This window comes from Vitis riparia, chromosome 12 (assembly GCF_004353265.1).
Source record: "Vitis riparia cultivar Riparia Gloire de Montpellier isolate 1030 chromosome 12, EGFV_Vit.rip_1.0, whole genome shotgun sequence".
Taxonomy (NCBI): Eukaryota; Viridiplantae; Streptophyta; class Magnoliopsida; order Vitales; family Vitaceae; genus Vitis; species Vitis riparia.
The window spans coordinates 15,214,733-15,241,062 of NC_048442.1; the positions used below are offsets into that span (position 1 = coordinate 15,214,733).

A 26,330-nucleotide genomic window follows, 5' to 3' on the forward strand; every position below is an offset into this window, starting at 1 on the left:
GCATGTTGTGATTCCTTTTCCTACATCTCATGTTCCAAATATGGATGTTCCTATTGTTCAACAGCCAGCCATTAATCAAGGAGAGCATGGTGATCAAGTGGAATCCGGCCTTCCTGTAGATGATACTGTTGTTAATGAGGTTCCTTTGAGAAGATCACAGAGGGTTCGTAGGCCGGCTATTTCAGATGATTATATGGTTTATTTGCAGGAGCATGAGTATGATGGTTATGATGCTTTTGATCCAATCACTTACCAAGAAGCAATTCATTGTCCTCAATTCATATCTTGGAAAGAAGCTATGGATGATGAAATGAATTCTATGTATATGAATGGTGTTTGGGACTTGGTTGAATTGCCACATGGTTGTAAACCAGTTGGGTGTAAGTGGGTCTTTAAGACCAAACGTGATTCTAGCGGGAAAATAGAGAGATATAAAGCTAGACTTGTGGTTAAAGATTATAGTCAAAGAGAAGGAATTGATTTCAAAGAAACCTTCTCACCTGTATCGACCAAGGACTCTTTTAGAGTGATTATGGCCATAGTAGCTCATTTTGATTTGGAGCTACATCAAATGGATGTCAAGACAGCTTTCTTGAATGGTGATTTGGATGAGGAGGTGTATATGGAGCAACCTACTGGTTTTGTAGAAGTTGGAAAGGAAGATTTAGTTTGCAAGCTCAATAAGTCCATTTATGGTCTTAAACAGGTTTCGAGGCAGTGGTATCTGAAGTTTGATAAGATTATCACCCAAAATGGCTTTAATGAGAATACAGTTGATAGATGCATATATTTGAGGGGCAGTGGGAGTAGTTACATATTTCTTGTTTTATATGTTGATGATATACTACTCGCATCAAATGATCCTGACTTGTTGATTGAGACAAAGCACATGTTGTCAACCCATTTTGACATGAAGGATCTTGGTGAGGCTTCTTATGTCTTGGGCATAAAGATTCTTCGTGATAGGGCTAATGGAGTGCTTAAATTGTCTCAAAGAGCCTATATTGAAAAGATATTGAAGAGGTTCAATATGCACAACTGTAAATCTACTAAAGCGCCAATTGTGAAGGGTGATAAATTTTCAAAGGCTCAGTGTCCTCAAAATGATGATGAGAGAGAGGAAATGAAGACCATTCCTTATTCATCTGTGGTGGGCAGCCTTATGTATGCTCAAGTATGTACACGCCCTGATATTGCTTTTATTGTGGGCATGTTGGGAAGGTACTTGAGCAATCCTGGGAATCAACATTGGAAAGCAGCTAAGAAGGTCCTTAGGTATTTGCAAGGAACTAAGGACTTAATGTTGACATATCAGCGCACCAGCTTACTTGATGTAGTTGGGTTTTGTGATCCTGATTTTGCTGGCTGCATAGATGATAAGAAATCCACTACGGGCTATATTTTTATGATGGCAGGAGGAGCTGTATCTTGGAAAAGTGTCAAGCAGACACTTACAGCATCCTCAACTATGGAGGCAGAGTATGTGGCATGTTATGAGGCTTGTTGTCATGCTATGTGGATGCGGAATTTTATTTCAGCTTTGGGAGTTGTTAACTCCATTTCTAGACCGCTGAAATTATTTTGTGATAATTCCGCAGTTGTTGCTTTCTCCAAGAACACTAGGAGTATTTCTCGCTCCAAACATATTGATGTAAAGTTCTATTTTGTTAAGGAGAAAGTGGCAGTCTCTTGTTGATATTGAACACATGTCCACAAAAAGTATGTTGGCGAATCCATTAACAAAAGGCTTACCCATAATTGCATTTCAGGAACATGTATCTCAAATGGGGTTGTTGGAAGCCTAAGTTGTATTAAGTTAGTGGGAGCCATTTTTTGGTATTGTAATACTATGTTATTGTTGAAAGGATTGATATTATTGTACATTTCCCTGTGAATCAAGCAATAAAGCATATATGATTGCTTTTGATTATTTATTTCTGATGAGATTCTATGGGACATTGATTTATGATTATGTATATGTTGTGATATTTAATTATGTAGTCCAAGTGGGAGAATTGTTGGAATTTTTATGTGTGGACTTACATAATTGATTTGATAATATCATAAATCAGTGTTAATTTATTTTTTGCATTGTGGTCCATAATGGGACTGAACACATATTGTTGCTTGATTTTTTTATGGGCTCACCCTAATTCACTTGACTGGCCCATTAAGTCAAGTCGTCCAACTAAAGTGTGTAATGTGCAATATATATTTATATATATGTATTTATTTGTATATATATATATAGAGAAGTGTGTGCCTTTTTTGGAGTAGCTACTCTCTTTCTTCTTTTTGAAGAGCACTCCCGGCAACACACGCACACACTCCACTTTGGACTGAATTTTGGGAGACAAGGGAAGAGCTCATTGATCGTTCATCCTCGGAGCATCACGCACCCGGAAAGCAGATCATTGGACATCAAAGGGAGCAGAAATGGCTTCCCAAAGCACGAACCAAGGTAACGGACTGAATTTTGCTATTAAATGCATGCTTAATTGTCAACATGTGATCCTATGCAATTTAAATTCTCATCAAGTATATCATCGGAGAGTCTACATAGTCGTGCTCGAAAAATTTCTCCATCTCTTTCATCATCTGATCTAGGGGATACTCAACAAACTTAGGTTACTTTTGAGAATATTCCACAGAGTGGGTTGGGAAAGGCATTCTCTGACATAATATCATATAATGCATCAACCAAGAGCTTTACTCAAGCTGAATCAGTAGCAGTTCTCTCAGCTCACTGTCATCTGGTGGTGTGGATAACTCAAATGGTCGAACTTCTGCATCTGAAAACTTTTGAGTTAGTTTATCTAATGTCGTGAACTCATCAAGTTAGGGTTTTGGTCATGATGATTTGATGCCTGGGTGATGTTTTCATGTGGGGGGAAGACATTGAAGATGGGATTATGGGTGGTGGTGTGCATAAAGTTGGGAGTTCATCTAGTACCAAGATAGATGCCCTTTTGCCCAGGGCATTGGAGTCAATAGTGGTGCTTGATGTTCATAGTATTGCTTGTGGTGGTAAGCATGTTGTGTAGTCACCAAAAAAGCGAAGTTTTTAGTTGGGGAGAAGAGTGTGGAAGCAAGCTTGGGCATGGAGCAGAAGTGGATGTTTCCCCACCCAAAGCTCATTGATGCCCTTTGCGGCATGAACATTTAACTAGTTGCATGTGGAGAGTATCACAGTTGTGTCGTTACACTTTCTGGGGATCTTTATACATGGGGAGATGGTACTCATAATTCCAGTCTTCTTAGGCATGGAAGTGAGGCTAGTCATTGGATCCTTAAAAAAGTAAGTGGGCCCATGGAAGGTATGCACGTATTATATGTTGCTTGTGGACCTTGGCATATTGTTGTTGTGACATCTATAGGTCAGTTATTTACATTTGGCGATGGAACTTTTGGTGCCCTAGGCCTTGAGGATTTTGAAGTTATGAAGCTTATTGGGCCACCTCCAGCATCACAACTGGAAATAAAGATTAGATACAACCTGCAATTGAAGCCAACTTCCACTTCGGCATGCTATTCTTAAAGCACACGTGCCTCATCTTCCTCACATTTGCTTTTAAAAATTGTTTTTTTAAAAAAAAAATTCCAATTTTCAAATAATTTTAACTCTTCAATTTTTATTTATTTATTATTTTATTTATTTATTTTTATTTGATTTTATTCATCCTTACAGTTTTCAAGCATCATCTCACATTTTCTTTGTTTTTTTTTAATATTTTAAAATAAGCATGAATAATTATGTAATTCCAAATAATGGAATCTATGGACTTGATTCATGCAAAATAAATCGGGTTTTGGTGGGGGCCGACATATAGGATTTTCTCATTGATTGATTGATTGCTATGTTTGATTGGCTTGCCTCACTCTATGACATGTATGCGATTATCCTGTAATTGTGCACTAATCTTGTCTCTTATGATAACACTCAATTTGCGACTAAGGTACGCCTCGTACTCGATTGTGTTTATCTATTTACTTGTTATCATGCGTGTTTTGCTTTCACACCTTTGATAATTGTTCGGTATCCACAATTAATCAATCAATTGTCACGCTTGTTTTACCTTATTAGTATAGACCCATTTTAGGGACTTAAAGGGGTGCTACGGTCTTTACCGTACCTTTCCAATAAGTAACCTGACTCCTGAGCATATATTTGGTTTTTCACATACCATCTTTTCCAAACAATGAATCACACTTAATGTTTTCTTTCTTATTTTGTTTTCCTTTTAAAAAATAAAATAAAAATAAGTGGCGACTCCAAGTCATTTTAAAAATCATTTTTCAAAATAATAAAAAGCGAATTCGCCATCAAGTGGAAGCACATGAGCAGAAATGCGGGATCCATAATATGATTATACAAACCCAATTTCATGATACTCATATTAATATTTTCTTTATTATTTAATATTATTATATTATATTTATATTAATTTTATATATGTAAATAAAATCAAATCTTTAATGGTTAAATTCATACTTTATAAAAACAAATTATATTCTAAATGGAGTAATACAAATAAAAGTTAATTTAGGAGTGATTCATTGAAGGTATGTTTGGTTCTGAAAAGTAGTAAAGAACAAAAAAATAGTTAAAAAAATGTTTTATATATATATATATATATATATATATATATATATATATATATATATATATATATTTAGTTTCAATACGGAGAGTATAAAATAAAATTAAATATAATTAAAATTAGTTAAAAATTTATAAAATTTTAAATTATTTTATATTTATATAATTAAGAAAAACAAGCTAAATGTATTTGAAGAAGTATATAAAAATAATTTATTGACTTAATTTTTTTTTTCCTTTTACTTTTCCTCTTTTTTTTCTTTCTCTTGTATTTTTTTTTTCAAATTTTCTTTGGAACCAAACATAACCCAAGAGTTTTAAATATTTCCTAATGTTTGTCTTACCATATTTAGAGTAGAATAAAAAAAAAAAAAAATGTGCTTTCTTTACTAACATTGGGCATATGTTATGTCAATAAAAACTTGTTATATATAGGTTATATATATAACTTATTATCAAAAATATTTTTTTTATTTATATGTAATCATTAAGGCTACGTTTGGTTGACAATATATGATAGGTATATTTTAGATATCATATCATATTGGATAGAATATGAATATCCTAATATATGATTTCTAACGAGATATAATATCATTGGAATGAATATGATATTTTAAGGTAGTATATCAAATGTGAAAAAATAAAGGCTAGTCTTAAATGAGAAAAACACCCGAGGGGGTGGGGGTTGAATTGAGTTTTTAAAAATTCTTTTTGAACACAACAAATTCAAGCACAATAGAAGCAAAGATAAAGAGATGGAGTTAGAGAAATCAAACTCAGATTTTATAGTATTTCAGTACTTTCTTGCCTACATCCACTCTCTTCAAGCTCCTAACCGAGTGAGGGTTCCACTAACTTAAAGTTTCAACCAAACTTCTAACCTCCTTTACACTTGGATTCCGACTCCAATGGACTCTTACACAATCTTTTCAACATTCAATTCACTTGAAGGCTTTAACACTCAATTGTACAAGAATGGATCTCTAAACCTAGCTCAATAATAGTTCAAATACAAATCAAAGTTAGGATGAATCACAAAGGTACACTAAATGATATACAAGTGAATATTTAATGCACCAAGAAATAAATGAGAGCTTTTAAAGCAAAAACAAGTGAGTAGACAAATTAATGCAGATGTTTTCTTGCTCATAAATGAAGTGGAGCTCTTTATTTATACGTTTCTAACCTCAAGAGCTAAGAAAATAAAAAAAGCACCCTCAACCGGTTGAGGTGGGGGTTGACCGGTTCACTAGTCGTTGGAGCATTTAATGCTTTGGCAGGTTACCGTTGCTTCAACCGACCCTTGACCGAAGGTTGACTGGGAAGTAAGATACCTTGATCGGGAATGAAAGACTACTGGAAGAGAGAGAGTATTTTTTTTTTTTTTTTTTTTTGCATTCCTCAATCGTACCTCGACCGGGCAAAGGGAACGGGTCGACCGATACCCTAGCTGGTTGAATCTGTTGGCTAGTGCCTCGGCCGGTTCACCATTTTGGCCCCAAAAACCTATCTTTTTTTTATATTTTCTCTTCGAACACTTAGGCAAGGTCTTTAGGTAAATTAATATGTCAATTTTGAAACAATTTGTCTAAAGTACATTTGATAAAACTCGGGTTTTAATGAAACAGTCATAAAACTTTAAAGAATAAACCGAGTTTTGAAATATGCATGAAATAATATGTAAAACCTAAGTGCACCCATGCATTCATCTTACATTTGTTTCCTATGGTTAAAAGTCTTTCAAACGTCTTGATCTTGCATTCTAATATTAGGTCATTTAATGTATTTCCAAATTAATAGCTGAGATTCTTTATAATTTAAACCAATTAGTAACTTAATCATGGTTTGTTATCATCAAAACCTGATTAGGAGAACCTTGCGCTAACAAAATGGAATATGCTATATTATATTATATTTAATTTGTGAAATGAATAAAAAATAATATAAAATATATGTTATTTTCAATATTTAATATAAACATTATATCACAATCAAATGTTTTTTATTTAAAAAATGAAAATTTTTATTATATTTAAGAATATTCATGATTAGAATGTTTAAATTTTACAAATAATTTTTTTTCTATCATGTTATTTAATATATAAAAATAATTTATATATCACATATTAATATTATTGAGAAAACAAAGGCTAAGTTTAGTTAAGAAAAACATCCAAAAGGGGGGGGGGGGGGGGGGGGGGGTTAATTGGGCTTTTAAAATCTTTTCAATCACAACAAAATTAAACAAAATATAAGCAAAGTAAAGAAATAGAGTTTAGAGAATTCAAACTCGGGTTTATAGTGGTTCGGCACTTCCTTGCCTACGTCCACTCTCCTTAACCTCCTTAACCGAGTGAGGGTTCCACAAACTTGAAGCTTCAACCAAGCTTCCAATCTTCTTACACTTGGATTCCGACTCTAATGGGCTCTTACACAACCTCTTCAAGATTCAACCCTCTTGAAGGCTTTAACATTCAGATTGTTACAAGATATAATCACTCAACCTAGCTTAAAAATGGCTCGAATACAAGACAAAGCTAGGATGACAAACAAGAGTGCACTAATGGATATGCAAGTGGTGATTTAATGCATTTATGAAAGAAATGAGAGCTTTTTGATCAAGAACAGGTAGGTCGGCTTTGAATGCAAGTGTTCTCTTATTAATAAATGAAGTAGAGTTCTCAATTTATAGGTTTTTAAGCTCGGGAGTCAAAAACAACAAAAGACAACCTCATCCGATCGAGCTAGGGGTCGACCGGTTCACTAGCTGTTTGAGCATTTAATGCATGACAGGTTACCGTTGCCTCAACCCGACCTCGACCGGGAAGAGAAGGCTACTAGGAGAGAGAGAAGGTTTTTGACCTTTCTCGACCGGATGACCTCAACCGGTCGACCGGTTCCTCAACCGGTCGACCGGTTCCTCAATCGGTTGACCGGTTGGCCATAGCCTCGATCGGTTGAGCATTTTTAGCCCCGAAAAACCTATTTTTTGATTCCTTTCTTTTCTAACACTTAGGCAAGGTTTTTAGGTAAATTATTAAGCCAATTGTGAAACATTTTGCCTAAGGTAAATTAGTTAAAAACTCGGGTTTTAATGAAGTCGACGTTTTAAATAATAAACCGAGTTTTCTAAGATGCATGAAACGTATGAAAATCCTAAGTGCACTCATGCATTCATCTTACATTAGTTTCCTATGATCTCAAGTCTTCCAAGCGTCTCGATCTTGTATCCATTTGGTCATTTGATGAATTTTCGAGTTTATACCTGAAATTCTTAAACATTAAACCAATTAGTTACTTAACCATGATTTGTTATCATCAAAACCCGATTAGGAGAACCCTTGGGCTAACAATTATTTTATAAATACTTTTTTTAGTTTTTATTTTTTAATCATAAATTTAATTTATAATAAAAAAAATTATTATATAAAATGAGTATATTAAAAAATAAAAAAATTATTATATAAAATGAGTATATTAAAAAAATAAAAAAATTGATAAAAAATAAATTTTTGATACTTGAAATATCTATCTCATAAAATTAACATATCCCTAAAATGAATAAAAAAAATAGTAAATAATATATCTCATCACTTATTTTATCTCATGTTTGAATATATAACTTATGCGATTCCACCACCAATCAAACATGGAATAAGATATAACATTTCATCTCTTATTCCATCGCATATTATATCCCACCAATAAAAAAACATGACCTAAAGATATGTTTGGTTAATACAAAACATTTGGAAAAGGAAAAATGGTACGAAAAATTTAATTTAATTTATTTTATTTTTTTGTTTAGTTTTATCATGAAAATATATGAAATAAAATTAAATATAACTAAAATTGTTTAAAACTTATTTATTTTTATTTTAAAATTATTTAATATTTATACAAAAGAGATAAATAAGTAAATTCAATTTAATCCGATCTTTATCTAACTTGGATTTGATAATAATATAGTCAATTGGGGCAAATTGAGTTTGACTCCATGAGTCAGTTCCGTCGTCTGTCCCACGCGCTTCAAAACGCGGTCTAATAAAAAAAACCGCAACCAATCTCTCCCTAGTCCCTTCGAAACCATCAGAGTATTCCTTCCTTTTCCAATCTCCCCGTTGTTTAACCAGTCTCACAAATCCTAACCCTAGCCCTAATCGTCAACCTCGCGAGCCTTTCTTCTTCAGAACGGCATAATCAATTCTAAATATTCAATCTTTATTTCATCTGCGATTTCGGAACCAATTCCAAACCTGAAACTAGCCCTAACCCTAACCCTAAGTTCAATCTCTTGCCTTTTCTTGAATTTCTGAACCCTAATTCAGTTTTCCAACATGCTTCTATCTCCGGGCCACTCTCCTCGGCACCTTTCTTCGCCTTCGCCTTCTCTCTCAGAGAAGCCTCAGAAAAACCCTAATTCTTCTTCTGTTTTAAACGTTTCTGCGAACCCTAGGAAGGAAGTAACAGTTCTCGATGAGGATACGTACGTGGCCGCAATCGAGAAGATCGTTGAGCGCGACTTCTTCCCCGACATTCCGAAGCTTCGCGACCGCCTCGAGTGGCTGGAGGCTGTTAGGTCCGGTGACCCTCTTCGAATTCGTGATGTTCAGTTGAAGATCAGGGATCGGCGGGGCCGGAAGGCGTTGAACTGTGCAGAAACGGAGAGGAACAGATCGCGAACACCTGGTTCGACTTTTACTAGAACTTTTACTCCTTTTGAATTGGATAAAACTCCTGATGTTTCGAATAGAGAGTCGTCTGTTGCTGGGGAGAGTGCAGATGATGATTCTGAGGCTTTGCCGTTATCCCTCGATCAGTTTTTCAGGAGGTATACTAGTGAGGATAATGAGAGTTTTTCGAAAATTTTGGAGAAGGCTAATAGGAAGAGGAAGGAGAGGTATGAGTTTTTGACGGAGGGTGAAAAGGAGGATGTGAAATTGATCGAGGATGTGAAGAGGGATCGGATTACAGACGGGTATGGGACTTCGGATCAGCCGCCGAGTACTTTGGATGGGTGGAAATATACAGCAAAGAATTTGTTGATGTATCATCCTGCTGACCGAGGTGAGGCCCCATTGACCGAGGAGGAACGGGCAGAAAGGCTTAAAGGTTTGACAAAGGAAGTTAACCTCACAAACACTAGGTTTCATGGTAAATTGATGGATTCTAGGCCGAAAGATGAGGATACTGTTGCAGTATTGTATACCCCCATTCCAGGTGCTACTCCTGTACCATTATCATTGTCAGAGAGGGAAGGGGATAAGTCTAAGAAGTATGATTTAGAGGATTTGAGGAAGACGCCGAATCCATTTTATGTGGAATCTAGAAAGAGAGCAGATAATGGGTATAGTTATGTGAAAACGCCCTCACCTGCACCAGGTGTGGATGAATCACCATTCATTACATGGGGAGAAATAGAAGGGACGCCATTGAGGCTGGAGCCCGAGGACACACCAATTGGTATTGGCGGTAGTGGTGATGGTCCCCATTTTAAGATTCCATGTCCTCCTTCTAGAGATTTGAAGGCACATTCATTGTCAAGGGAGGCTGCTCGGAAATTGAGGGAGAGGTCTAAGATGTTTCAGAAGCCACCATTGCCATCGCCAGTTCGAGGGGGAAGTGCAAGTCCTAGTGTAAGAACGCTTTCTCATGCAGCCCAGAAGTTTGTGAGGAATGCAATTGCCAAGTCATCATGCTCAGTTGATGAATCCCTTCGTGCTAGTTACCGAGGTGCAAGCCCCGGTATCAGTACTCCAAAAAGTGGAAGGAGTATGTCGAGGTTCGGAAGAGATGGGAGCACAAGTACCAGGTCACCCTCTGTAAGAGAGGGTTCTAATCCTCCTTGGTGATGTGAATTTCCTTTTTATAGTTTCATTGGTCTTAGCAATGCTGCTGTATGTACGTGAGGGCTAGAACAAAGCCTTGCTGTTTTTTCTGTATACTTCACAATGCTTATGTTTTATTTTTGGGAAATTGAATGAAATGCAGAAAATATCCAATGTTCCATTTGATGTTTGTTATGCTGGTCCTTGAAGTGTCTCTCTTCAAATTAGTAGTTCTGCCTGTATGGATGAGTTTCTTTCCTTCCTACTCATCTAATGCAAAATGAGATTGCAGAACTCAAATTCTAATTCTTTTGGATATCTATGTGGTGGATACTTTTATAGGTGTAAAATCAACATTTTTTTATTTGCATGGTTCTAGATCTATTGATTCATTCATCTATTTATGATCTGAGTAATATAGGGGTGCTTTCATCTATGCCATTGTTTTAATGTCTCCAATACGATAGTCTGGTTACACTTGTTGGTAACATTCTTGGTGGGAAAGTTAAATTAGTTTTAATATACCAATTTGTTATCTTTACAATTTTACCACTGCACAGTCAGTCTTAAAAGTTATGGTTGCTGGGGTTGTAACTGCACAGTTTATGAACCTTTTGCATGCATCTTTACTGGTTCACTTCATTGTTCTTTGTGTCCTGCAAGCTGAGGTTTATCAGACTCTTAGTCCTCTTTCTTTGTTTGCATTATCTCTCCTTTTGGTGAGAGGTTGGATTGCTGTAGCATCAGAAATTCTAGTTTCAATAAGTGGAATGGTTCTTCCCAAAAATTGGGATTTTGATATAAGTTACAAGAGGAGGTAATTGCATAATGGTTGCTTGAAATCCTTCTTACTAGTAGTATGCTTGGCACTTTAATCTCTCTTATTAAATCTGGAAGGAGAAGAAGTTCAGGAAGATTCTATGTTGGTTAACAATTTCATTGAACAGAATTCTGGGGCCAAAATTTTAATGTGGATGGCATTTAGGGGCATCTTTTGTTTACTCAACAGGGACCCAGGTCTATGGGTATATTTGCATGGTTCTTTAGGTCTTCAACTGTGTTCTTCCAGTGGTCTTATGGCCACAGATATAGCTGTTCTTAAGATACCCTTCACAATTGATCAACCATATCATTGTGTAATAGTTCAGTTGTGCTAGATACATAAAACCATTTCATTTTCTCAATAGTTTAGTTGTGCTAGGTGTATTGAGTTGAACCAAGCAAAATCATACTCCTCATTTTTTAAACTGGTGTCTGGTTTACACTACCCCTATAACCAATTTTGGTGCATGGTTTGTTACGTTTGTAGAAGAATTTGGAATAGGTTTTATTACCCGGTCACTGTTTTGGAACTTCTTAGTTAATGGTATCGATTTCTGACCTAGCCGAGGCATCTAGAGTTCAGCTGCAGGTGAGCGTGTCATTGAAGTTTCCCTCAATGATCCTTCACATGCATTCACATGGCTTACCTTTAAAACTTTTGGCAGGAGCCCACTTAATGTCTCATCCATGTTCCTCCTGAGTCCTAGTGAATAGTTAAAGCAATGACTCATTCTGATTTAAAGCTCCTGGTAAGAGTCATACACCGGTCCTACATTTTTCCACCCTGGTTTGATTCCTAAAGCTGTAAAGGGTGCCTACTAGATTGTTTGAACAGCCAAACCAAGTAGAAGAGGTTTTCCAGATTCAGGGCATGCTGGAGGTGACCCATATCCAGTGGATCTCACCCTGCTCTATCCAGACATTTAATTCCCAGGCACAACCCAATGCTACACCTTTAGATGTGGAATGATCCGTTAATGTTGCCATGGCTGTTGCCAAACCCATTGTGTTATTTCATTTGCTTCTCTACTGCTCCTAGGACCAGGTTCCGTGACCAAATACAGATAGTTCATAGTTAAAGTTAATGCTTGTCGGCAATATGTTCGACAGCCAGAAGTTTTTCCATCACTCAAGAGCTTTGAGTACGATTTCATTTCTTCTCCATGAAGCACCCGAGACTGTCGCCATGTGAAATGTTTCTGTACCTGAATTTTCTTTGTGTGTGTTGTTTGTTAACTGTCTCCATTCACTTTGTTAGCAATTTTTACTGAGTTGGAACCCACTTTTTATCACATTTATGCCATGAATATCTTTATGGGTGATGGCACATAGATTCAGTGATTGGATTCAGGGCACGGGTGTTTGATGAACTCTTCGAAATTATTGAGGCTCATTTAGTGTGGTTCCCTTCTTGTGGGTCTCTCTTCCTTTTTCTCAACAAGCCTAGATGCAACCCCCTGTTTTTTGATGTTGCGTGATTCAACTATATCTTGTTGACTTTCATTTGATTGATCAGATCTTTTGTTGCTCTTGCCTGGCTGCCATTGATTGACTGGTTTTCAAGTATCTTTCGAAGCTAGAAAAGCAGTCAGCCATTGATGGCTTCACAAGATTCTAAAGACCCACCTCAAAAATATCTCTATTTTTTGGGAATTTGTGGCTTTTTATTTTTATTTTTTTTTGGAACTTAATATGAGGGTTAGGTTTGGATTCTAGAAAAGAAAATATAAATGGAAAGGAGAAGAAATAAATAAATAATAGATTTAAAATTAATAAATTATTTTTGTATATTAATTAATTTATTTTTATTTAATTCTTTGATATAAATATTAAATAATTTAAAAATATATAAATTTTTTAATAATTTTAATTTAACTTGTTTCCGATAAATAGAATATTTTTTTGATTATTTATTTATTTATTTTAATAAAATATGTGAACATAAGTAAAAGGTTTTATAAGACTCAATAGAGAACTAAAATAGTGTGTAAAACATGATGAAAAATTAATTCCATTTTTAATAATAATAATAATAAAATTGGATTAGTGAAGGAATTTTAATTTCCTAATTTTCATAATTCTGAAATTTTGCTACCACTCAATCTATAACAAGTGCTTTATTTCCATCCAAACGACGCCGTTTCAAGGGCAACATACTTCCGATTTAACCGCAACGCGGCAATCCGCCAATCCGCCAATATAAATATAGCTGCCAAAGCGCCGCCTTTAGCATTCCACGCTTTCGCCGTAGAACACATTCGGGAAGCGGTTTCCGTGTTCTGTTTTCTCCTTTCAAAACACTTTTTGGAAACGCTTTTCGGAAACATTTTCTTTTCCCTTTCTTCCTCTTCCATTCAATTCGCAGAGATAAAATGGAGAAAGCATGGTGGAGTCTGGTTCGGGCTTCTGAGAATAACTCGTAATCTCAAGGTAATCTCTTTTGTTTAACCTGCATCGTTGATTGGAGGTTTGGATGCAGCATTATCCGAGCTTCAATTTGAGCCGTTTCTCCTCATCTTTGGCTCCGATTTGCTCATTTGAATCTCCGTGTTGTCGTTTTGAGTTGTGGTTCTTTTTTGAGCGCGAGTTTTTGTTGTTTTCTCTGAATTACATTGAAATTTTTTATATTTGGAGCTCGAGTTTCGGTTTTAGGTGGTTTTCTTTGCACTTCGATGCAGGTCTTAATATTGAAAACATACGTATTGATCTGAGCTTTAGTTATGTTATCTTTGTTGTGTTATCATTAGCATTTTTATTTTTATTTTTTATTTTATTTGGATCATTTCTTATGTATGTTGCCTTTTTCTTAGTTTAAGCAGATGGAGGTTCTGACAATTGAAATTTTTGTTTGGATTTAGAATTTGAAAGTCTCTCCTCTTCTTTCTGTTGCTAGTTGTAACTGATGAAGATGTTGTTTCAGCCTCTGAATTTGAGATTCTAAGTTTGGATTGGTTCTCTTGGACCTCACAAGTCTCAACTGGAAAACTGGATATTTTAAACTAGGCAGAATCAAAGGCCTACAACTTGTGTTAGAACCATTTGTCAGACCTTCAGTGTGTGTTAGCTTTATTGATTGCTTTGAGTCAATTAAGTCTGTCACAGCATCTTCTGAACAGTAATCTTTAAGATGCCGAAACTTCTCATGAATTTTTCATTTTTCAATCATATTGGAATCTTGATAGTTTAAACCATAGATTTGAATTTGTTACATCTCTCTGTCTTCCTTGATCATGCCATTTTATCATATTTGTTTGAATTTTCTGTACCATTTTTCTGCTTGGAGTACATCTCATGAAGTTTTTATTTTTCAATCAAATTGAAATTTGCTAGTGTAGTCCCTTTAAATTTAGTATGACCAGAGTGTTTTTATTTTTTTCTCAAGTGTCATTTGATTAATTTGAATTTCTTGTACAGCAATCAGAATTGTGTTCCAATAGGCAATTGTTTCCAGCGAACGGGAGATTGAATCTTGACTTTGTCAAACAGGCTGCGTTGATTTCTGGCTTTTGTCAGTGAATAGTATTTCTTCATCATCTTCAAAGATGCCATCCGCAAGTCTCAATTCATCTGATCATGACACTGAACCATTTGTTGAGGTTGATCCCACTGGTCGATATGGCCGGTACAGTGACCTGCTGGGTCATGGTGCAGTGAAGAAGGTTTATCGGGCATTTGATCAGGAGGAAGGCATTGAGGTTGCTTGGAATCAGGTCCAGTTGAGGAATTTCAGTGAAGATAAGTCAATGGTTGACCGACTTCACTCAGAGGTTAAGCTGCTGAGCACATTGAAGAATGAGAGCATAATTGTGTTGTACAGTGTTTGGAAGGACAATGAACATAACACATTGAACTTCATCACTGAGGTATGCACATCGGGGAATCTGAGGGATTATAGGAAGAGGCATCGCCATGTGTCCATTAAGGCCTTGAAAAAATGGTCAAGGCAAGTACTTAAGGGTCTGGAGTATCTCCATACTCACGAGCCTTGCATCATTCACCGAGATCTCAACTGCAGTAACATCTTTATCAATGGAAACATCGGTCAGGTATATACTTTTTGCTCAATTTCATGAGTTTCTATTCCTCTTTTGTCCTGCCTGAATTCCTTATGATTTTTGTTGAACTTTTTGCTTTTGTTTGGATAAATGTGTTTCTCCCTTTTGCTTCTCCAAGCTTACTTGACTGTTCTAGTACCATAATTTATTTTTATTTTTTTGTTGTGGAGCCATGGATTCATTTTCTGGTAAAGGTATCTTATAATTTGATCCCTAAGTGGCTGTTTCAACTGGTAGGGTTTCAACTGAGACACTTTGGTTGAGGTGTAGAAAATGAATGATAGGATAGAAATAAAAAATTTATTAGGTTACTTTTGTTTCAATTAAAAATATTTTTTGGGGTATTTCCTTGAAGTGAAGGGGGCAAATCTTGGCATAAGATATTTTTCCTCAGCTGATTGTAGAAACACCATAAATTTTCCCATGCTTCAAACAGATCATGGTTTCATCAAGGTGGAATTCAAAGAAACAAAAAAGAAAAAATTCCCATAATTTTTTTTCTGGTTGTTTTCTCTCTCTGAAGCTAATTAGAAAGACATGATAAACTTATTCCAACTTCATGATAAACATCCATAAAGAACAATGGAGTCCTACGATCCATTTGATCATGCTCCATTTCTCTCTTTTAAATTCTGAGAAGCAATTGGGAGATCTTGTTTCTTGTTCAAAAAACTTTTTAGGAACTAATTAGCTGTTGAACTGTTGAATCAAAGAGTGTCTAAGTTGACAGAATTTCAAATTCTCAGTTTGGTTTTCTTGGTCCTTATGGTTTTCGGATTTTGACATATTTCATTTGCTCCATAGGTGAAAATTGGTGATCTGGGGTTGGCAGCCATTGTGGGGAAGAACCACTTAGCACATTCAGTATTGGGAACACCAGAGTACATGGCACCAGAGCTGTACGAGGAGGATTACACTGAGATGGTGGACATCTACTCATTTGGAATGTGCTTGCTGGAGATGGTCACAATGGAGATTCCTTACAGTGAGTGCGACAACATTGCCAAGATATACAAAAAGGTGACAAGCGGAGTAGGGCCCTTAGCCATGAACAAGGTGTCAGACCCAGAAGTGAAGTTCTTCATTGAGAAATGCATAGCCCAGCCAAGGGCTAGACCTTCAGCCTCTGAGCTCCTCAATGACCCTTTCTTCTCTGAACTCAACGATGGAGATGCTACCATCATTGATGGACAAGCTATCCAGTGAAGTATCTCAACCTAAAAAGTTCCAAAAGGTAATCCTTTCTCCATCCTTCTTTCAAATGGAAATATATCCCAAAGAAATTAATGAAACCAATCATTTCTCCACCCCTCCTAATATCCCATATCCCATGTATCCAGTTCAGTTGTTGCATATCTGTAATTGGTTTCTAACAATAATCAATTCCACAAGTAGAAATTATCCAAAGTGAATTCAATGTAGACAGTAGATATTATCACTTCACTTCAGTGATCCTCCATCCGGGCTTCATCTTCATTATACCTTTTCTAGCTTTATCTTTGTGTGCCTAGATCTCCATCAAAAATAGCAATGATAAATGTCAAGTTGTGCAGTTAATATGAAGCCCCTTAGCAAGTTGGGATGAAAATTAATGCTCCATTTTGTCTGAAGGGTACAACTTGCTCAATTTGGATTAGATTCACATGCTATTTTTTACATCATAGGAACATTTTGACTGCAAGCAATACTCCATTTAGAGCCATATGATTGGCTTTTCAGAAGTCTATTTTTTTTATTTTTTTTATTTATTATTATCATTGAATGGTGAAGAGTTTTTGGATTTGAAAAAAATGATCAATATAAAAGGTGAGGATTCAGTACTGAATCATGTCCTTATTGAATCTTATTCTCATTTGAACACAAAGTCACGGTACCTCTTTGGTATTATAGAATTTTTTTTTTTAATATAAAAGCAATAATAAATTGCTTTTAATTTGTTTGAAATTATAACTTCAACCAAACAATCAAGAGGGTTCTTATGAAAAGTTGAGAATCTATCTCAAAAAATTAATGGAAAAAAAAGGTAAATTATAAAAAATAGGTATAATGAAAGAAGGATCAAAATTAAAAAATTAAAAAGAAAAAAAAAGAAAAAAAAAGGTTAGCATGGATATGATGCACAAAAAGAATATAAAAAATGCACAAAGTTGAAGTGATGGAGAATGAGAATTTGGTGGAAGCAAGCAAAGCCAAAAGTCCCCACTCCAAAGCGCCCGAATTTTCAGAAGCCGTGCCGTCTTGGGTGAGCACTTGCTTATAAAAAAAAAAATCTTAAAAATAAAAAATAAAAAGCAAACAAAGCTTCATCCTCACTTCACCTCCCACGACTTGTCTTGTATTTAATTTGTTTTTTTAGTAATATTTTTCACATTTCTCTTTTCCCATTTTCCAAGCCTTTCCTTTTCTCAATGTCACTCTTTCTACACCAAACTTTTCAACTGCTTACCCACGCCCACAATCCATGCCTTCTTTTACGTGAATTTTGACTACAAATCCATGAAAAACTGTCGGTGACATTCAAGTTTTCGATCAAATTCTTTTTTTTTTCCCTTTTTTATGCTATTTAGTTTGATATTAATTATAACTCCTAGTAAGAAGTCTTGCAAAATAAATTTCTACTTAGGATCCCATTTTAATAATGAATAATGTTTTTTTATATTTACAAATTATTTATACAATTCAAATCTCATTTATTTATATAAAGTCTCGTTTATTTGTATCATATATAAATCTTGTTTTTTTTAAAAAAAAGTATTTAGTAATATTTAGAAAAACACTTTTGAAAATTTAGAAAAACACTACAAGTATATTTTAGGGAAGCACTTAGGAAATGTTTAGTTAAAAAAAAAACATTTCAAAATTTTTTATATATTCATAAAATATCATTTCCTATTATCCCTATTTTCCTTTCACCTTTCATAAAAATAATTTTTAAGTTTTTTTCTTTAACAATACAAATGTTTATACATTTTTTTTTTGTAATAAACTCATTTAGTTTATCATAATTTTTTTTTATAATAAATATCTTTCTAAGTAATGTACTATTATTAAAAATTATTTTTATACTTATGCTATATATTATCAAAAACACTATTAAAATTACTTATTCAAATTCTTATAAAAGCAATGTGAAAAAAAACAATTCCTCTAGAAATAATGTCAAATAGGCTCTAATACTTGAAAACTATAAATACTTCTTAAAATCATTATCAAATGCACTTTTAATTTTATCATTTGTACCTTAATCTCATATATTCATTTCAGATTTGACTTTTCATTTCTAATCACCCAAATATAAAATTTGATAAATACTAATTTGATACTTATAAGGTAAATTGGTAAATATAAGATCCTGATGAATTATTATGAATCAAATTTGGGTTTTTTTAAAAAAAATAAAATAAAATATGAGTTTCACTTCAATTCTAATCAACATGAACTAAAAGAATTTGAGGAATATTTTCTGGAATTTTAATTTATTTTTGTTGTTATAAATACCGTACTAGTGGAAAAAGCCTGGCATACAAGAATCACATGAAAGAGAATTTGAAGAGCTCACCATTTTCAACTGTCCGAGGCGAAGAAAATTTGCATCAGAATTCAACTTCTCGACACTCGAGAACGTTTTTGAAGCCTTAAAATGTGGATTTTTAGGCAACTCGTGTGCATTTGACTAATCACTAGAAAAATACTGCACTTGTATTCTGAAACCACCTCTGCTTTCTCCTTCATTCTCTTCAATTCCCACTGGTTTTTCGGTTTCTAGAACCCCTTCTACTCCTCGCATCGATCCCTGAACCGGGTTTCGACCATTTATGAGCATGAAAAGATGGAGAAATGAATTCAAAAGCTTGGGTTGAGCTTCACCTTTTAGTGACTCTAGTCTTTTGAGTTCTTTCCATGAGCTATAGCTATGGAAGTTGTAAGCCCAAAATGTAGTTCAGTGGCCTCAAGTCCTTTCTCTTCTCCAAATGTTAGTGCCCTGCTCAAGATTAAGATCATTTCATGGTGAGTGGATTGGTTCTAAGGGTCGTTTAATGTGTTGCTTGGCAAGCCTTAAAATAGATTCACATACCTGGTTTTTTCTGTGGATGTTTTTGCAGGAGCCAGGAGACTGGTCTGCCAGTGTCGGTCTGCATTCGGGTTGGAAACAGGGCCTTCAATCTGCATAAGGTAAGATGGAAATGGATTCTGAATAAAAGATTTGAACTAAATGCTTTAGGAATCGATGCTACAGTGAGTTGAATCATTGGACTTACATTCTAGTTCTCGTATGTTTTTTGATTTGCAGTGCCCATTGTTTTCGAAGAGTGGATACTTCAAGAAGAGACTGAAAGAATCAAGTGAGCTTGAGCTGCCACAAGACTTCCCTGGAGGGCCTGAAACCTTTGAGATGATTGCTCTGTTCATGTATGGTTCATCCACATTGATTGATCCGTTTAATGTTGTAGCCCTGAGATGTGCAGCAGAGTTCCTAGAAATGACAGAAGATCACTGCATTGGGAACTTGTGTGAGCGATTTGATCTCTATTTAAACCAAGTGGTCTTGCAAAGTTGGGATGACACCTTGATTGTTCTCCAAAAGTGCCAGAAACTGCTTCCCTGGTCTGAGGAGCTGCTGATTGTTAGCCGCTGCATTGAGTCTCTTGCTTTCATGGCCTGCATGGAAATTCTTGATCCAGAGAGGAGACGGGACCAGCCAGTAGTTACAGTGGAGGCTTTGGCTAATCAAACTTGGAGCACTGAAACAGTGAAGGAGATTGCCATCCAGGATCTGTGGATAAAAGATCTCATCGCCCTGCCATTCCAATTCTTCAAAAGGATAATTGGGTCCTTGAGAAGGCAAGGAATGAAAGAAAAATATGTGAGCCCCATAATCGTTTTCTATGCAAGCAAATGGGTGCTCTCCAAGAAGACACGCCAGTTCTGGGAGAACTCTGGAGGGAAGAACAAGGACAATGACATTAATAACAAAGTTTCCATCATCCTACAAGGGGTTCTTGATCTGCTGCCCATGGGAGAAAAGGCTAGCAGGGTGATTCCTGTTGGATTTTATTTTGCATTGCTTTCTAGATCTCTTGAGGTTGGTTTAAGAAGCGACAATAAGGTAAAGCTACAAGATCAGATTGTACCTCTCTTACACTTGGCACAAGTGGAAGATCTTCTCCTTCCAAGATGTGGAACAGACTCCATTTCTTCCAGCATAGAGCTGGCTACAATGGAGAGGATATTTTCAAATTATGTATCGGCTAACATGGATGCAAAGCATACTCCAGTAAACAACTGCATTGTTGCAGAACTATGGGATGTATATCTTTCTCAAGTAGCTCCTGATCCAAACATGGGGCCTAAAAGGTTCATGCATCTCATTGAAATTGTACTAGTATCTAGCAGACAGACCCATGATCACCTCTACAGAGCAATGAACGCCTTCTTACATGTAAGCTTTCACAAACTTCATACCTCTAGATCCAATGCTGCTTTGCTCAAGTTCAGAATCTCTCATCTGTAAGTGGCAATTTTCTGTTCTTGCAGGCACACCCAAATATATCCCAAGAAGAGAAAGGAATGGTGTGCAAGTACCTCGACTGCCAGAAACTATCACAAGAGGTATGCATTGAAGCAGTGCAAAATGAGTTGATGCCGCTGCGCTTGATTGTCCAGGCACTTTTCCTTCAGCAAATGAACACGCACCAAGCCTTCAAAGAATGCTCTGACTCATTTAGGTATGCACATTGTGGAGAATTCTCTGGGAGCCTCTCAAGCTCGAGGTATCCAAATTCCAAAAGCCAGAATCTGGGAGAGAGCCCATATATGGATGGGGAATCAGGCAGTAGACCCTTGAGCTTCTTGCTACAGAAGGATCCTGTAATGCAGAAATCTGAGTTGTCAAAGAAGGATTATGAATCCACAAGCTTCAGGATTCAGAACCTTGAACAAGAACTCATGTCATTGAAGAGAAACCTTCAGTGGCAGAGCATGTCAAAGAAAACAGAACAAATTTCAAACAAATCACAGAGCTTGAAATCATATGGTTTGGATGGAAGAACACTGAGTAAGAAGAGGAACACACTTGGGCAAGCGACTGGTTGCATTGGTGCTGTGAATTTTGCTTCCCAGAGAAAGTATGCCAGTAGGCTCCTGAAGGTCTTTAGGAGGATAACCCTGTTTGGAAGAGGAAAATCAAAGAGAAAGCCAGGTGCCCCTGGCCTATGGCCCAAGTCAATGTAGCAGAATAGCCAAGGACTGAATAAATATTCCTACCTCAAATTTATTCATGTGAACAAAACACAGATAGGCAACTTATGCCTCGACCTGTGAAGACTTTATTTCAGTAACTGAAAACAGAGTATATAACAACATATATGCAAAGAAATATGAATGTACAACCATGCACACAACAGCATGAATGTATATTTGAAGGCATTTGCAATCATGACAGCACGCATCAGTGTATGTGCATATATGGGGAAAGCATTAAAAGATAGTGAAATCCATGGAAAGAAGCTCTAGGTTATGTTTTTCCCACATACACCAGTTGAATGATGCCATGGATGCTAAATGTGAAAAGTGGCCATTAACACCAACACTAGCTAGGCAGAGGCCAGAGTTGCCTCAACCCAAGGCTACAAAAATAATTCCCCACAAATGTAAATCAAACCCTTGAACACTACAATGGGTATGTGATGATAACTGATAAGTTCCTGTACATTTAAGTGTTTCATCATCTTTTATGTAACCACACAAGACATAGTCGCCAAACTATCAAATCACCCTGTTTGTAAACATAAGATCGGACTTTGTAAGAACTAGCCAAATAAGAGTAGATATAACTTTGCTAATGAATTCCAAGAATTGATGGCAGAATCAATATACAATAAATGGATCCCCCATTCTTTTGGCCAAAACAATTTGCTCCTCGACTTTTCTCTCCTTGAATTGTCAAGTGTTTAAAACTTTGCAGAGCAGTTTTACATCATATGAAGTCTTAATTCACTGTGATTCAGTTTGCCTCAGTCTAAAATCATCTTTTGCAGACATAAAAGAAGGTACTTAAGTGCCAAAGGCAATAAATCTCCATAAAGACATCATTCTATTCACAGAACAAGTATACAATATATAACTTCGTAAGAAACCATAGTAGATCCAAGTTCAGCATATTGTACAGATAACTGATGAAAACTATCACCAGCCCAAGAAGCTAGGCTGTAAACAACCAGGAGATGATATTTGTGATCATCCATCACACAGGCAAACAGTGAAAAACTGAATATATATATATATATTGTAAAAATAGCATTGCCCTATTAGATAAACGCAGCTGCCTCCGGATGTGGGTCACTCTGAACTTTATCTTTATGAGACTCCAGGGCATTCCTTGCAGCTTCAATAACTGCTTGTCCATTGACATAGTGCTGGCGACAGACAGGCATGTAGATGTCAGCACCACCAATAAGTTCTGTCTGCATCTCTTCAATCTTCCTCAAAGTAAAGAAAGCCCGTTTGCCACAGAGTTCACATCGAGCTGTCAACTTTGTTACGGAATCGGCTAGGGGTATTACGTCAAGCACTGAACCAAAGCTCCTCCTGCCAACAAAGGTATGCTTTCCCATAAACAAGTTATAATATCCAAAGGGTTGGACAAAGAAAGAATATTGAGTACTAGGTAACAGGCAGGAAGCAGTACAAAAACAAAATACGCAACAATTGCAGAGCAATGTAAACCTAATCAAATAATTTGTTAGCAGCAGCACCTCAAGTAGTCACCATCCAAGCCTGCAACAATTACAGTTTTCCCATCATGGTCAGCGACCTCACAGCAAAAATCATAAAGGTCTTCAAAGAATTGAGCTTCATCAATACCAATCACCTCCAGCTGTAAAGATGTTCCGAAAATCATAATTAACAAACAATATACAAAAACAAACGCTGTGTGCAGCAAACTATGAACACTTACTATAACAATATGATAAACCATAAATCACAGCCAAAAGATACTCTGCAGTACTTCATATTGTTCTCCTAGATTACCGTACATGAACAGTATACCACAAATAACCCTCTGATTGAACTGCAGAAATCAAGGATCTGGACATGAAAGCCAAGTGCATATTATGCAAAATTCGGGCCCAACATTTTACATATAAAATGTATAGAAAATAAACCCATTACCCAAGCTACTTCCTTATCAAATGAATCTTCATTCAAAGTTCATACCCAATGTTGGATCCTGACAATTGGGTTAAAGACTTAGTATTTATTGTTGATAAATCTTTTTTCCCATAAATCCACAAACATTATGACAGACAAAGATTTAGTGATTAAGTGATTAAAGTGATCCAGTACACAGTTCGTACTGATATTCAAACAGAACAGAAAAGCAAAACAGTGTAAATTCAAATACCCAACAACAAATACCTTTTCATAAGCCTCGGCCCCAAATTTCTGCCTAAACGATGACAGATCGGGCAAAGCCCAGCATGGAAATTTCACTCCATCATGTGTCACAATCGAATCTGTCGCATATCTCGTATCCTTGCTTGATTTTATCATAGCCACATTTCTACACAAAATTGAAAGGAAAAAAGAAAAAGAAACAAAAGAAAAACAATAACTTTTTAAGTTCTTCGCACAATTCAATTTTAATTCCAATTCAAACAAACTGTAATATGTCTCAAAATTTATGCATCATATGACCATTCATGACCTCGAATTCACATCAAATGCCAGAAAATTAAATTCTTGAACATAAGCTTGAACCGTTAAACCATAAAACCCATTCTAAATCTACGGAATTTAAGAAAAAAGCACCCTCAACATTTCGCTAAAATTACAAATAACCACCAAAAGAAGCCAATACCTGCCATTATTGCTTTCTGATTTGATCCGACGGAGGAGTGCGGTGGTTTTTCCAGCAAACATAGGGCCAACGATGACGTGAACCTCGCCCAGAGCGCGATGGATCGACCCAACTCCACCGGTGGAGGTAAGGGAAATTGGGGATTTGAAGGAAGACATCGAGGACACCAAACCAGGGCCTTAGAGAGATGAGAATTTTGGGATTTTGATGGGAATTGGGGAAAGGATTTGAGTTGTGAGAAACACAGAAACACTGGATTCGAGGGTTTAGACGAGGATTGTATATGTAGATGTAGAATTGTGCAGTGGAAGTTTGAACTTTGAAGGTTTTACCTTTTGGGTTTGAATGCTTTCAAAGTTTGGAGGGAAATCCAGAGGTTTTTTCAAGGGTTTTGAGTTTTGGAGGGAAATCTAAAGAGAGAAAAGGATGGGAGATGGGTGGGCAAAGGGCCCACGAGAGCGCTAAATATATAAATATTATAAATTTTGATATTTTATTTTATGAAAATTATATTTTCGTTTTATATGTTTTAAAAAATTAATTAAATTATTTTATACTTAATTATATATGTAATTGGTCGATACAATACTAACCCAAGTTTTAACATCATATAATGCTTTTAGATTTCCATGATTAAAAAGTGTCTTGACCTAAAGAATTTGACACCCTTCAATAATCTTCTTTTTCACAAAAATTAATAAAAAATAGGATTAGCATTCGAAATCGGTGAATATAATGAAGTTGAAAAAGATAATGTTTCGTTCGATAATTGACACCCTTCAATAATAATCTTTTTCACGAAAATTAATAAAAAAATAATATTAGCATTCGAAATCGGTGCATATAATGAAGTTGAAGAAGATAATGTTTCATTCGATAATTGTTTCAAAAATAGTTTTATGATATTTTATAGAAAAAAGTTTATTTGGAACTTCAAATAGATTTAACTTGTTTTTAATATTTTTAAATATATTTTAAAAATAAATTTTGTGTGCTAGTATTTTATTTTTAATTATTATATATGTTTATATAATTATTTTTTAAAACAATCATTAAAAAATAAGGGAAAATAATTAAAAATAATAAAAAAATATTTATAAAAGCGCCATGTTTTTTGTTTGTTAGAATATAAAACTAAAAATAGGTTTTTTTTTTTTGTTTTTATGGTATGTTTGGTAATTGTTATTAAATTTCATTTTTAAAAATTGTTTTTGAAAGTGTTCTATGATATTTTATAAAATAAAAATCTATTTAGAAACTTAAAATATTTTTAATATGTTTTTAATATTTGTAATTATATTTTAAAAAATAAATTTTATATCTAATGTTTTATTTTTAATCATCATACATATTTGTATAATTATTTTTTGAAACAATCCTAAAAAATATGTGAAAATGAAAACATGCTATCGGAAAACACTCTATTTTCTATTTATAGGAATAAAAAATAGAAAATAATTTTTGGTTGTGAAACGTGTTTTTCTGTTTTTATTTTTGGAAAAAAAACTATTTTAAAAAATAATTATCAAATGAAAGCTTAAACATGTTTTCTAATTTTTTTATTTTAAAAAATAGAAAATTGTTTTAAAAAACAATCATCAAACAAATCAAAATTTCTCATTATTTTCTAAGTAGGTTTTGTTAAAACAAAAAATAAAAAGAAAAAATAGGCGGATATATGAAGAGATTTGAATAGAGCAATCAAAGTCGTCGTACTATAAATTGCAATTACAAGTAAGCTAGCTATAATTATTACAACAACGACTATTCTCTCTCGCCCCTTCATCTCCCTCTTGATTTGAAGTGGAAAAAAGAAATGGGATGAATGAGAACTCAAGGAAATGAAATATGAAATGGGCACGAAGGTGGGACGTGGGAGAGATGAAGATAAAAGAAGACGAGATTAACGTTAGCTTTATTTTTTGAATGGATGTGAGTGGAAATGGAGAGGGATAATTATGTAATTTTACATAAATGATGGGGTTGTAAAGGAAAAAAAGAAAAAAATTTGAGATTCCAAGACAATTCCCATAACAACAACGTTTTGATGCATGATTTTAACTTATAATATTCTTCTCATGTTTCCGCACCCATCATTCAATGATTAAATAAATTAATAACTGTTTTCGAAAATAATTTTTTAAAACTGTTATTTGATTTTA

At 35.1% G+C, this 26,330-nt stretch overlaps 4 protein-coding genes and 1 long non-coding RNA gene across 8 annotated transcripts; 3 read left to right on the forward strand and 2 right to left on the reverse strand.

Moving 5' to 3' along the window:
* Positions 1-8,662: 8,662 nt before the first annotated feature.
* Positions 8,663-10,617, forward strand: LOC117927160 (splicing factor ESS-2 homolog). The gene has a single exon (XM_034846578.1). The coding sequence runs from the start codon at positions 8,941-8,943 to the stop codon at positions 10,453-10,455; it is 1,515 nt and encodes a 504-aa protein (XP_034702469.1). The 5' UTR covers positions 8,663-8,940; the 3' UTR covers positions 10,456-10,617.
* Positions 10,618-13,481: 2,864 nt separating this feature from the next.
* On the forward strand, positions 13,482-16,765 carry LOC117925810 (probable serine/threonine-protein kinase WNK11). 3 transcript variants are annotated; one of them, XM_034844900.1, is made up of 3 exons: positions 13,482-13,683; positions 14,668-15,299; positions 16,113-16,765. In XM_034844900.1, the coding sequence occupies exons 2-3, from the start codon at positions 14,796-14,798 to the stop codon at positions 16,512-16,514; spliced, it is 906 nt and encodes a 301-aa protein (XP_034700791.1). In that variant the 5' UTR covers positions 13,482-13,683; positions 14,668-14,795; the 3' UTR covers positions 16,515-16,765. The 3 variants fall into 3 exon arrangements, with proteins under 3 accessions (XP_034700791.1, XP_034700792.1, XP_034700793.1); XM_034844901.1 differs by having other exon boundaries at positions 14,691-15,299; XM_034844902.1 differs by having other exon boundaries at positions 14,740-15,299.
* A 2,073-nt stretch (positions 16,766-18,838) lies between these two features.
* LOC117926186 lies at positions 18,839-19,650 on the reverse strand. Of its 2 annotated transcripts, XR_004653074.1 has the most exons (4): positions 19,568-19,650; positions 19,384-19,472; positions 19,176-19,290; positions 18,839-19,101 (listed from the first exon to the last, which is right to left on the reverse strand). It is a non-coding gene; the product is annotated as an uncharacterized LOC117926186 (long non-coding RNA). The 2 variants fall into 2 exon arrangements; XR_004653073.1 differs by having other exon boundaries at positions 18,839-19,290.
* On the forward strand, positions 19,203-21,646 carry LOC117926184 (BTB/POZ domain-containing protein At5g48130). Its single transcript, XM_034845263.1, has 4 exons — positions 19,203-19,316; positions 19,412-19,481; positions 19,600-20,748; positions 20,844-21,646. The coding sequence occupies exons 1-4, from the start codon at positions 19,222-19,224 to the stop codon at positions 21,537-21,539; spliced, it is 2,010 nt and encodes a 669-aa protein (XP_034701154.1). The 5' UTR covers positions 19,203-19,221; the 3' UTR covers positions 21,540-21,646.
* A 715-nt stretch (positions 21,647-22,361) lies between these two features.
* On the reverse strand, positions 22,362-24,536 carry LOC117926185 (thymidine kinase). Its single transcript, XM_034845264.1, has 4 exons — positions 24,169-24,536; positions 23,727-23,871; positions 23,063-23,184; positions 22,362-22,895 (listed from the first exon to the last, which is right to left on the reverse strand). Exons 1-4 carry the CDS (start codon positions 24,324-24,326, stop codon positions 22,616-22,618), a joined length of 705 nt encoding a protein of 234 aa, XP_034701155.1. The 5' UTR covers positions 24,327-24,536; the 3' UTR covers positions 22,362-22,615.
* Between the last annotated feature and the right edge of the window lie 1,794 nt (positions 24,537-26,330).